Here is a 12,882-nt window from a genome sequence, read left to right on the forward strand (position 1 = left end):
TGATGGGAATTGGTCTTAGTTGGCCTCAAGGAAACACAAGACAGAAATGGACAACCATGGTCCGCGAGGGCCACAACCCAGTCGGGTTTTCAAGATTTCCACAATGAATATGCATGAAATTGATTTGCATGTACTGATTCCATTGTATGCAAATAGATTCATTGGTTACAATCTTGAAAACACAAGTGGGTTGTGACTCTTAAGGACTGTGGTTGCCCACCCCCGTACTAAGAGATACTGAATGTAGTGAACACATGAAAGTTGAATGTAGCATTCTTCACAATGAGTTGTTTTCTTACCCACAAGTGATACTTACACTGTCAAGTCAGTTTTCTTCTTTTCCAGTCTTTGATTAGTGGCTGTCATCATCCAAGAAACCTATCTACTTAGGCTGCATTATTAATAGCCAGGAAGTGTTTTTTTTGTTGTTGTTGAAAGACCGCTTAAAATTAACTTCTTTATAAAATAGCAATATTTGTATTTCTTTTGCTTTTGAGAAATGAATATTTTTTTTCATATTTGAATGTAGTTTTTGAATTCAGAGTTAAGTGAACGGTCTTCTGCTTGCAAGGGCTCTGGGATCTGTTCTCAAGGAAACAAGTCATGAGTTACAAAACTCCTTTCATTTACTACAGCTGTAGAATTCACATTTTACAAATGTAAAAAAAAAAAACAGGTAACCCAATTTTTTTCCCACCAGGCTTTTCAGGAATATGGAGCTCTTCATCAAACCACATTCTTCAAGTTCATCCAAAAACTGGTGCAGCTGTTGCAAGGGATTCAGGGGTTGTCACTGTTTATTATGAAGTTCCTGGGCAACTTAAAACATATAGGGAGGTAAGACACTAACTTTCAGCAAGGCCATTAAAGATAACATAGAAAGAACTTCAATATTGTAGTTATATTTCTCCTGAAGGTACTGTTGTTCTTCCCATAGAAAACTTTACACAGATATTGAAGTAAAGTGAAACTTCTTGGTAACCAAAAGCAAACGGGGCGGGAAAATCCTTCCACAGCAATTAAACAAGCAACAGAGTGGAGGAATATTCCAAAGAACGAACAGAAGTCCAATATCTTCTGAAAAGTTTATTCTCCTTATCACATAAGTCACCTGGACCCGACATGGTCCGCATTTCGGCTGTTATGCCTTCCTCAGGGGTTACAGCTCAGAATGTGTGATCATAGTTACTAGGGGAGAATACTTCATCAGGAGTGTAATGAAAACATAATCCTGAGGTCGCCCACCAACAGTACCACAGTCACTTGGACCATGTTGGGTCCAGCTGACTTATGTGATCTTATAAGGAGCATAAACTTTTCAGGAGATATTGGACTTCTGTTTGTTCTTTGGAACATTCCTCCAAACTTCTTGGTAAAAAATAAAAGTCCTCTTTTACAAAACCGTGCTAGTGATTTCCCACGCAGCAAATGAGAGGAAACCTATAGGAGCTGAATGGATTTCCTTTCCTTTCTTTGCTGCGCAGGAATCGCTAGCGCGGCTTTGTAAAAGAGGCCCTAAATTCTTCTGACTTTTTTTTGTGCCGGGTCTTTCTTTCTTTTAGCAGGTTGAGAGAAAACAAGGGAATGCATTCAGAAAAGTGTAAGCTCATCTTTATCATAGTTTGCGCATCCAGTTGTAAAGAAAGCAATTTGATCTAGTAGCACTTTTGGATTTTCTATTGTGTGATAGAGCTGATTCCATTTCCTAGGCCTGCTTGTTCCAGATGCTGAACAGTTTTTGATTGGGTCAATGTGTTTCTCATTGACATGTTAACATCCATGTGAAATTTCACAAAGCATGTGCAGAGATCTTGTTTGTACCATCCTATATAATAATTTGTACCTCCAACGTTCCATGGCTGGCTGGGTGCATAACATCTCCTGACGTCAGTCAGCCTCTAGCGTTCCATTCCGTCCTCATGTCAAGACGTAATGACGTCAGAGGGCGGAACAGTGAGAGGGAAGGGAACGCTGGAGGCGAGCTGACGTCAGGGGATGTTACGAACAGAACGAAGCCAGCCAGCCAGAGAACGTTCAGGTACAAAGAAGAACAGAATTGAGGGAGGGGAGAGCAGAGGAGAATCGATGGGATGGAATGGGAGGAGAGGAGAGAATCACAGCACACGGGTGGGAGGGCAGGGAAGAGGAGAATCAGGGGAGGGGAGGGAAGAATTGCTGGACATGGAGGGGAGGGCAGAGGAGAGAGAAAAAATCGCTTACAAGACAGCCTTCCTAGGGCCCATTTCCTTGTTGAGGAAATGGGCTTGGTTCCACTAATATATATTGCTTGGTGATGACTGCTGAGTGGAAAAGTTCTTGCATTTTTTGTGCTATTGGCTATTTCCCTGTTCGCTGTATCATCAGATATTAAATTACTATTGAGCCGTTATTCAAAGCAAATTATGCATTCACTGACAGCCAATAAATACACATTTGTATATTTTCAAAAATTATACATATTGTATTGGGCCATTTAAATCACTAAATTGGCAAGTGGTATATAATGGTGAGCCAGGTTATGGCAGGGCAGAGGCAGCCCTAAAAATTAATAACCTGATATTCATAAGAAGCTGAGGTCCTAAATTTGTGCCTTTGTTTTCAGCCAGTCTTTGAAATGTAAGAGGCTTAACGCAGGATTTTCCTGCATGGTACCTGCAAATTTAGGGGCCCTTTTACCAAACACCAGTTAAAAAGTGGCCTTAGCCTGCACTTACACAGGTCATTCCCGCACACTAAAACCATTTTTACCGCTGAGGTAAAATGGCCAAAATTCCTATTTTTTGTATTAATGGCCACATGCTAATTTTACCATTAGTGTGTGCCCATTAAAACAGATTAGCACATAAGCCCTTACTTCCACCCATTATGTAGGTGGAAAAGGCTCATGTTCTAAGTTTCTCACTGTAGCTGCGCTGATTGATTACCGCAAAACACCCCCACTCTGCCCTCTCAGACACACTCCTTGCACCATAAAATAAATGTAAATTTTTAGCGCATAGGTAGTGCACACACATCCGGAAATTACCACGAGATGCCTCAGCACACCCCTTTGGTATGTCATTTTTGCTGCAGTAAGCACAGGTTACAAGATGACTTATGGACTTTTCTTTTAGGAAGCTATCCAAACTTTTTTAAACCCCACTAAGCTAACTGCATTTCTTACATTCTCTGGAACGAAATATTTTCACCGATTTGTTTTAAATTTACTACTTTGTAGCTTCATTGCAAGCTGACTAGTCCTGGTATTTTTGGAAAGAGTAAACATGTTTCATGTCTACCCGTTCCAGTCCACTCATTTTACAGACCTTTATCGTATCTCCCCTCAGCCATCGTTTCTCCAAGCTGAACAGCCCTAGCCACTTTAGCCTTTCCTCGTAGGGAAGTCGTCCCATCCCCTTTATCATTTTCAGCACTCTTCTTTGTACCTTTTCTAATTCCACTATATCTTTTTTGAGATGCGGTGACCAGAATTGCACACAGTATTTGAGGTACGGTTGCACCATGGAGCGATACAAAGGCATTATAACATTCTCGTTTTTGTTTTTCATTCCTTTCCTAATAACACCTAACATTCTATTTGCTTTCTTAGCTGCCGTTGCACACTGAGCAGAAGGTTTCAATGTATCATCAACGATAACACCTAGCACAGAACACACCACTGTCTGCCCTCAGACACAATCCCTGCACCATAAAATAGCACATGGGTAGCTGTTTGCTGTTGCAGGTTAACACTTGTAATAATGCATGGTAGCTGCTCTGGTTAACTTGGAAGCACTTACCCCCCCCCCCCCCCCCCCGGATTCTATATAGCATTCTGTGCCGAAATCCAAGCGTGTTCTATAACAACACACATAACTTAGTTGGCTTAATAAGCTAATCAATGTTGATAACAGCTCTTAACAAGCAATAATGAACACTAATTGGCAATAATTAGAATCTACGCGCACAACTCGCTAAGCTCATTCTGTAGTGCAGTGTGCCTAACTTCTAATTCACGTATGCAAAAAGGGGTGTGGTTGTGGACGTTCCAAAGTTTACGTGCATAGTTATAGAGTATGGCCTAATGCGCCTAAATCTACATGTCAGGATTTACACCACATTTTTGTTGCTGTAAATGGAGGTGTGTAGTTTTAGGTGCTGAAATATCGACTACATGTGTTCTACATACTGCGCCTACATCTAGGCGCCGCTTAAAGAATATGCTTAGTTGGCACTGATTTCCACGCCAATATTTTAGGTGCCATATTTAGAATCTCCCCCTTAGTGCCACATTAATGCTGCATTAGCATGCAGTAAGGGCAGTGTGTTAACTGTCAAATGCATTCCACGCCCATTCTCCCCCTTGCCACGTCCCCTGACACACAAAAAAAATCACTTTAACAAGCGGTTTTACTGTGAGTGATAACTGTTAAACTACCTCAAAGCAGTTGACCACATGGTAAATCAGTAAATGGGTCTCTTTTAGCTGAAATTTCAGTTTAGAGGTTTAAAGTTATGCTTATAAATTTAGGAATGTCATTTAATTTATGAGTGTAGTGCTGGAAATCAGTACTAAGCTCCTACGCATTTTCCCCACACTAAATCTGCCTCCATTGTCACCCATTTTTATGTTCTTAAGGTTAAGAGTTTAGTGAAATTTTGACTATAAATTTAGGTACTCAGCCCTAATAAATTTTCGGAGCATCTCTCTCAAAATTTAAAGCATAAATTCCTTGAATAATGGGCTCTATCTCATTAGCTTTAACCGTCCTGAATGGCAGTCCTAACCTTAAATAAATAGTGTTGGCATAGTCACTGCATGATGTGTATTCGGCACTACTACCTGTATAGATAGCATTAAATATATGTATTAAGTACCTGTGCTGGTTTGCAAATTAGTGCAGTGACCATGCCAGCTGAAAATTGAGCGATAGACTTAATGGTTTTGATCTGCTATTTTCTTTCTCCAAAACTTTAGATGAAATACAACCAGAAAAGCCCAACACAGGCCATGTTTTGCCCACACAAGAGCTGCATCAGGGGCTCAGAAATTACCAAGTGGTATATAAAAATGACCTTACCAATTGCTGTCAAGATGAGTTCTGATAGGAAGCTGTATGAGGCCTTCTTTGATTTGGAGAATACTGTTAAAGCCAAGCTGATGAGGTCCATTGCCTGCAAATCTCTCTCGTGAATATTCATTGTAGATATCCTGAAAACTTAACTATCTGGGGTACCTCCAGGACCATTTTTGGGAAAGGGGCCTGGCCAGACCTCGGCATGGGGGGGCATATTTTAGCCTGCCGCCCCTCCCCCGCTACTTCCGACTCCCACCGCCGCCGCAAGGTACCTTTGCTGGCGGGGGTTGCGGACCCCCACCAGCAAAGGTACCAGGGGCCTGGACTAAATCTGTGGGGGCCCATGCCCCTGTGGCCCACCTAGCTATGGCCCTGGTTTGGAAACCATTGATCTAGAAAATTATTCTACACAGTGTAATGGTAGTACTAGGAGTTGCTGAACAGGTTATGCGAACATAAGAAAGAACTCTTCTACGAAAAAGCCTCCTCCAAGGACACAACAATAAAAAAATACTGAAATATGTAATATTATATTTCAATGGGTGTCTGTAGCATTAGCGTGCACTAAAATATTTGTGTGCCTACAGCGCGGCTTAGTAAACAGGGCTCAAATTGACATGTTCATGAATCCTGGTGCCTCGAACCATTACAACGTCATTCAGGCACTGATAGTTCTCCCCTCGGTCCATATAATCTATTGGTGATATAGTTTTTGAAATTAGAACTATTACATATTTCAGTGTTTTTATAGTTGTCTTTGGAGGGTAGAGTTCTTTTGTATGTTTAGTCGTGCCTTACTATCCCCTAGTTAGGGTCTTGGGACACTGTTGAGCAGGTTATCTGCACACGATACTTTATTTGGAACTCTGCAACTGTGGTGAATATGGAGTTCACGACTTTCTATGAAAGTTCAAGAGCTCACTTGAACCACAGTTTCAAAGAAAGGAGTAATATGGTTATGTGTATTCATGTTTTTTTTGCTTATGTATATTTGTCATCCGCTTTGCATAAAGGCGGGATATAAATAAATAATATGTGCCCTTGGTCTGAAGAAAGGTTCTGCAATGCTTAAGAGTAGTTGGGGATAATTCTTTTCATAAAGGTGGCTAATAAATCCCAATAAATAAATTAAAATAGTTTAAAGTTTGTTCATACTGCACTTAATTCTACCACCGATCGGAGGCGGGCATTTGTGGGGGCAGAGAGTAGGCAGTTAGCTAATCACTTAACACAGCTATATTTCCGTTCTCTAATCGGTTAGTGCAGGAATAGCGCATGAGTCCTTGCCGCTTGCAAAATGGGTGGTGATGAGTGCACGTCCTAATTTTATTTAATGGCAGCATTAGGACATGAGCTTAAATACAAAAAATAGAAAAAGGCCATAAATGGCTGCAGTAAAAATAGACTTAGCGCATGGAAAAACACCTGTGAAAGGGCACATTAAGGTAACTTTTTGCTGCAGCTTAATAAAAGGGGCTTCTAAGTTGTGTAGATATAGACTCCAGCTCTCATGCTGGATGAGTAAAACTCAAGGCAATTTTAAATCGGGTCAGTAGCTTTCATTTGAGTTTCCACCATCTACAAAGCCAAGACTAGACTGAAAATCAAGGTTGAAAGACCAGTCTAGCATATATAAACTTTGTTAGTTTGACAACCTTCACCAATTTGGATAACTTGAATGCATTTTAGGTACAGATCTATGCACCACAGAAGACCTCAGCCATGCATGTAAGCGGAGTGAAAAGCAGATTACAGGCAGTTGCAGCTTCAAAGGTTATAGTTATAATTGGGGAGAAGAACAACAATTTGAAAGGTATGTTCTAATTGCACATTTTCTCCCTGCTTTTTTTTTTTCTTTTTTTCTCTTTAGGGTAAAATAGTGTGGTTACTGTGTTAGTCTATTTCAGTGTGCAGCCAGAATGGCCACCCAAACAAATTGATAATTCTTATGCTGTAAAGCTTTATACATTTCTATACTAGCTTTCAGCAGGTCAAAATAAAATGAGCAGATTAAGACAAAGGACAGTGTTAACTGAATGTACAAATGTATCACAAAGTACACTGCAGTGGTGGAGGGAAGGGGATGAGGATGTGGTAAGACAATGGAAGTAGAAAGGAATGCCCAGGGAAATACTGCGGCTGGTACTAAAGGTCACGGCAGCCATTTTGTTTGGGCCTCGAACATGGGCAGGAGCGAGTGGACATTGCTCCTGCCCATTTACCACTGGACCACCAGAGATTCTTTAAGGTAGGCCTTTGGGAGTGTGTGTGTGGGGGGGAGTTCTTCCTATTTTGTAGGTGGGAGGGGTGGATCAGATTGGGGGGGGGGGGGGTACAGCCAGAGCCACTACCCAGAAGGTAACCAGGCATCAGCCAATATTCAGACTGGTGCCCAGTTCACTTCACCAGATAAAATTAGGATAGCCTTTTTTCTGTCCTAATTTTATATGGGCTGTCAGCTGATAAGAGGGCTGAATATCACCGCTATTGCTTCTCCACCCAAAGTCCACCTCTGGCCCACCCCTTAGGGGTTGGCCATTAAAAGGAAATATTCAGCAACACTGTCCTGTTAAATGCCCCTGAATATTGCTGCTAAGCCCCAGACAAGCAAATTAAATGGCCAGGAGCCTCTTTTGGCCATTTAAATTGCTTTGAATATCGGGTGGGATCTGTGGTAAAATAACACATGTAAGAAACTTCAAAGCATATGCAAATATATTCATCAAGAAACCAACCCCAACTACAGCTGGTGCATTTTGAGGTGGGAGACCCTGTACAAGACAGCAAGCCGTACACAAGATTTAAGAACAAAAAATAGAAAAAGGCCATTTTTATGGCTACAGTAAAAATGGCCTTAGCTCATGGAAAAAAAAAAACCTGCAAAAGGGCACAGTAAGGTCACTATTTGCTGCAGCTTAATTAAAGGGTCCCCTAAGTTGTGTAGCTGTATGAACAGTTTTATATTGTGCCACATTAAGAAATGCTTAAAGAACGTGTCCACAGGAGAAGTAGCCTATTAAATGACAAAAATAAATAAACAAATAAAGGGAATTAACCAAGAAATTGTGAGACCATTAGAAATCTTCAGGGAGTAATTTAAAGTTCCTTTCGTTCTAACATTAGGAGCAAAAATGCTGGTTTTATATATTACTATCAGGTTATAGAAAGAAGGAGCCTGAGGTTTGTTTGGTATTCAGTGGGTTTCTTCAAAACTTTGGCATGCCAATATTTTTCATAAAGTTGTAGCCCTTAAAAAAAGACACCATAAACAGTAAACACATCTCTCTTTCTATAAAATTCCAGTTTATCCACATGTAATGCAGGATGAGATGACACATGGCACCAGAGGGCCTTCAGCTTTAATTTAGTGTTCAGAGATAACAGGATATATAAAATGTTTTGCCCAAGATGACAAGAAGCTATAGCAAAGTATCAAGAATTGTTCTTTTTTCATATTGACCATATTTATACTTGATCATTGTTAATGCTGTTAAAATTGTAAGTTGGGTGAATCTCTTCATAAAGGCAGTTAATAAATCCCAATAAAATAAATAGTGCCTATAGATTCAGATTTGAGAAATTTGAAGGTGTTATCACAAGAATAGTGGGGAAAGTGATATTTTTCTTGGTCGTTTGTTCCTTTTAGGCTTAAAGCTTAGTTGGAATTGGCCTCTATTAGACAGTGGTTCTATGAGACAACATCTGGTACCACCTGGAGTATTTCCCCTACATTTTATACTAGTTCTTGGCCAGGAAACATAGCTTGTGATTCTGTTTGGAACATGGCATGCCTGCATCCTAGTTCTAGCCATATCATGAAAAACGTTAAAAGCTAGTGCCAACATCTTGAAAATAACACCATTTGCAGTAAGGAAGCCAATGTAATAATAGAAAAGAGGGTGAAACATGGTCACACAACGCCAAATTTTTCAAAAGCTGAATTGCCAAATTCTGAACCCACTGAGGCCTCTTCAAGCTCTTACTAGGCAACCCCACAAGCAGCACATTGCAATAATCTATGTATGAGATTACATAGGCATACAACAAGGACAAAATCTGACTCTGAGAAGTAACCTCAAATTTTACACAGTTGATGCACATAATAAAAGGAAGAAGAAGAAACCAGTTGAGAAATATGGTTATCAATAGTTAATCCCACATCCAAAAATGCACCCAAACTATGAACCTGAGCTTATCCATGGGAGAATTTACAGTTATTCTGTTTTAGATACATTCAGATGCAACTTATTCCTCATCAACTTAATTTCAATCAGTTTCTCAATTTCTCCAACTGAATCTCTCGAGCAGAGCCCAGTGCAACATACAACTGAGCATCATCTGCAAAAGAATGAACATGAATTCCATATTTCAAAGTTCTATCAATCACTGGATGTACATACAAACTGAAAAACAGAGGCGACAGTAATGCACCTTGTGGTACACCATACTTCAGAAATTTTGGCATATATTCCATCGGGCCCTATCACCTTGTCTCCTGTTAATCCAACTCGTCATAAATGCTGTCATCTGAAAAATCATTCAAGATTTACCTCACTTCGCTTCCATTCCTCCTTGGTCTTTCTTGTTTCTTGCGGTCTTTTATCTGTGAACAGATACATTTCTTAAGCAATTTTGTTTTATTCTCATCCGCTTCTATATATTCTTCCCCTTCACCCTTGAATCTGAATGTGCCACTTTTATATTTCTTTCCATCACTAGGTAAAAGAAAGTCTTGCACCCTATTTTACTGTATTGGCTTTTTTTTTTTGCCCTTGACTTTTCCAGATCTTCCTTTTTCTGTAGTGTCTTATAGTTTATGAAGGCTTATCTTTTTCCTTACCTTTAAGAAGGAGATAGAGCAGCTTTTAAACTAGAAATGGGGGGAAGGCCGACAGTCGCTCAAAAGAGCATGGTTCGGGATAAGGTATCTTTCAAAGATATCACCATAACAGGGAAGATAGAGTATCCTGATAGTGAGGTTGCAAAAGAGATTGTAGTAGATCGGATATCTTTAAATAACAATAAAAATCAGACAAAAGATTGCCAATTAATACTGTCAAGTACTAAGCATGATGTACTTAGGAACAACAAACATAGTTTGAAATGTCTATATGCGAATGCCAGGAGCCTAAGAAATAAGATGGGGGAGTTGGAATATATTGCACTAAATGAAAAATTAGATATAATAGGCATCTCTGAGACCTGGTGGAAGGAGGATAACCAGTGGGACACTGTCATACCGGGGTACAAATTATATCGTAGTGATAGGGTGAATCGGATTGGTGGAGGGGTAGCATTGTATATTAACGAGAGCCTTGAATCAAATAGATTGAAAATTCTGCAGGAAACAAAACACTCCTTGGAATCACTGTGGATTGAAATTCCATGTGCAAAGGGGAAAAGGATAGTGATAGGAGTGTACTACCGTCCGCCTGGCCAGGACGAACAGACGGATGCGGAAATGTTAAAGGAAATCAGGGACGCAAACAAACTGGGCAACACAATAATAATGGGGGATTTCAATTACCCGCATATAGACTGGGTTAATGTAACATCTGTACACGCAAGGGACATAAGATTTCTTGATGAAATCAAGGACAGCTTCATGGAACAGCTAGTTCAGGAACCGACAAGAGAAGGAAAAATACTAGACTTAGTCCTTAGTGGTGCTCATGATCTAGTGCAGGGGGTAACGATACGAGGGCCGCTTGATAACAGTGATCATAATATGATCGGTTTTGATATTGGCATTGAAGGAAGTGAAACTAGGAAATCAAGTACGCTAGCGTTTAACTATAGAAAAGGTGATTACGACAAAATGAGAAAAATGGTGAAAAAAAGACTGAAAGGAGCAGTTCGCAGAGTAAAAAACTTGCATCAGGCGTGGATGCTGTTTAAAAACACCATCCTGGAGGTTCAGGACAAATATATTCCACGTATTAGAAAAAAGGGAAAAAAGACTAAACGTCAGCCGGCGTGGCTAAACAGTAAGATAAAGGAAATCATTAGAGCCAAAAAACAATCCTTCAGAAAGTGGAGAAGAGAACCAACTGAAAGTAACAGGATAGATCATAAGGAATGCCAAGCCAAATGCAAAGCGGAGATAAGGAGGGCAAAAAAGGACTTTGAGAAGAAATTAGCGTTGGAAGCAAAAATACATAGTAAAAATTTTTTTAGATACATTAAAAGCAGGAAACTGGCCAAAGAGTCGGTTGGGCCGCTGGACGAAAATGGTGTTAAAGGGGCGATCAAGGAGGACAAAGCCGTAGCGGAGAAATTAAATGAATTCTTTGCTTCGGTCTTCACCGAGGAGGATTTGGGGGGGACACCGGTGCCGGAAAGAATATTTGAAGCGGGGGAGTCGGAGAAACTAAACAAATTCTCTGTAACCTTGGAGGATGTAATGGGTCAGTTCAGCAAGCTGAAGAGTAGTAAATCACCGGGACCTGATGGTATTCATCCCAGAGTATTAATAGAACTAAAAAATGAACTTGCGGAGCTACTGTTAGAAATGTGCAATCTGTCCCTAAAATCGAGTGTAGTACCGGAAGACTGGAGGGTAGCCAATGTTACTCCGATTTTTAAGAAGGGTTCCAGAGGAGATCCGGGAAATTATAGACCGGTGAGTCTGACGTCGGTGCCGGGCAAGATGGTGGAGGCTATTATTAAGAATAAAATTGCAGAGCATATACAAAAACATGGACTGATGAGACAAAGTCAGCACGGATTTAGTGAAGGGAAGTCTTGCCTCACCAATCTAATGCATTTTTTTGAGGGGGTAAGCAAACATGTGGACAATGGGGAGCCGGTTGATATTGTATATCTGGATTTTCAGAAGGCGTTTGACAAAGTGCCGCACGAAAGACTCCTTAAGAAATTGCAGAGTCATGGAATCGGAGGTAGGGTATTATTATGGATTAAGAACTGGTTGAAAGATAGGAAGCAGAGAGTAGGATTGCGTGGCCAGTATTCTCAGTGGAGGAGGGTAGTTAGTGGGGTCCCGCAGGGGTCTGTGCTGGGTCCGTTGCTTTTTAATGTATTTATAAATGACCTAGAGATGGGAATAACTAGTGAGGTAATTAAATTCGCCGATGACACAAAATTATTCAGGGTCGTCAAGTCGCAGGAGGAATGTGAACGATTACAGGAGGACCTTGCGAGACTGGGAGAATGGGCGTGCAAGTGGCAGATGAAGTTCAATGTTGACAAGTGCAAAGTGATGCATGTGGGTAAGAGGAACCCGAATTATAGCTACGTCTTGCAAGGTTCCGCGTTAGGAGTTACGGATCAAGAAAGGGATCTGGGTGTCGTCGTCGATGATACGCTGAAACCTTCTGCTCAGTGTGCTGCTGCGGCTAGGAAAGCGAATAGAATGTTGGGTGTTATTAGGAAGGGTATGGAGTCCAGGTGTGCGGATGTTATAATGCCGTTGTATCGCTCCATGGTGCGACCGCACCTGGAGTATTGTGTTCAGTACTGGTCTCCGTATCTCAAAAAAGATATAGTAGAATTGGAAAAGGTACAGCGAAGGGCGACGAAAATGATAGTGGGGATGGGACGACTTTCCTATGAAGAGAAGCTGAGAAGGCTAGGGCTTTTCAGCTTGGAGAAGAGACGGCTGAGGGGAGATATGATAGAAGTGTATAAAATAATGAGTGGAATGGATCGGGTGGATGTGAAGCGACTGTTCACGCTATCCAAAAATACTAGGACTAGAGGGCATGAGTTGAAGCTACAGTGTGGTAAATTTAAAACGAATCGGAGAAAATTTTTCTTCACCCAACGTGTAATTAGACTCTGGAATTCGTTGCCGGAGAACGTGGTA

General features: G+C 40.8%; 1 protein-coding gene across 1 annotated transcript in view; it reads left to right on the forward strand.

Moving 5' to 3' along the window:
• NUP210 (nucleoporin 210) overlaps positions 1-12,882 on the forward strand; it is a 214,077-nt gene that overhangs the window by 186,464 nt on the left and 14,731 nt on the right. Inside the window, 2 exon segments of the mRNA XM_030206772.1 lie at positions 701-837; positions 6,747-6,870. Coding sequence (XP_030062632.1) covers positions 701-837; positions 6,747-6,870 — 261 coding nt within the window.

Source organism: Microcaecilia unicolor, chromosome 6 (assembly GCF_901765095.1).
Source record: "Microcaecilia unicolor chromosome 6, aMicUni1.1, whole genome shotgun sequence".
Lineage (NCBI taxonomy): Eukaryota > Metazoa > Chordata > Amphibia > Gymnophiona > Siphonopidae > Microcaecilia > Microcaecilia unicolor.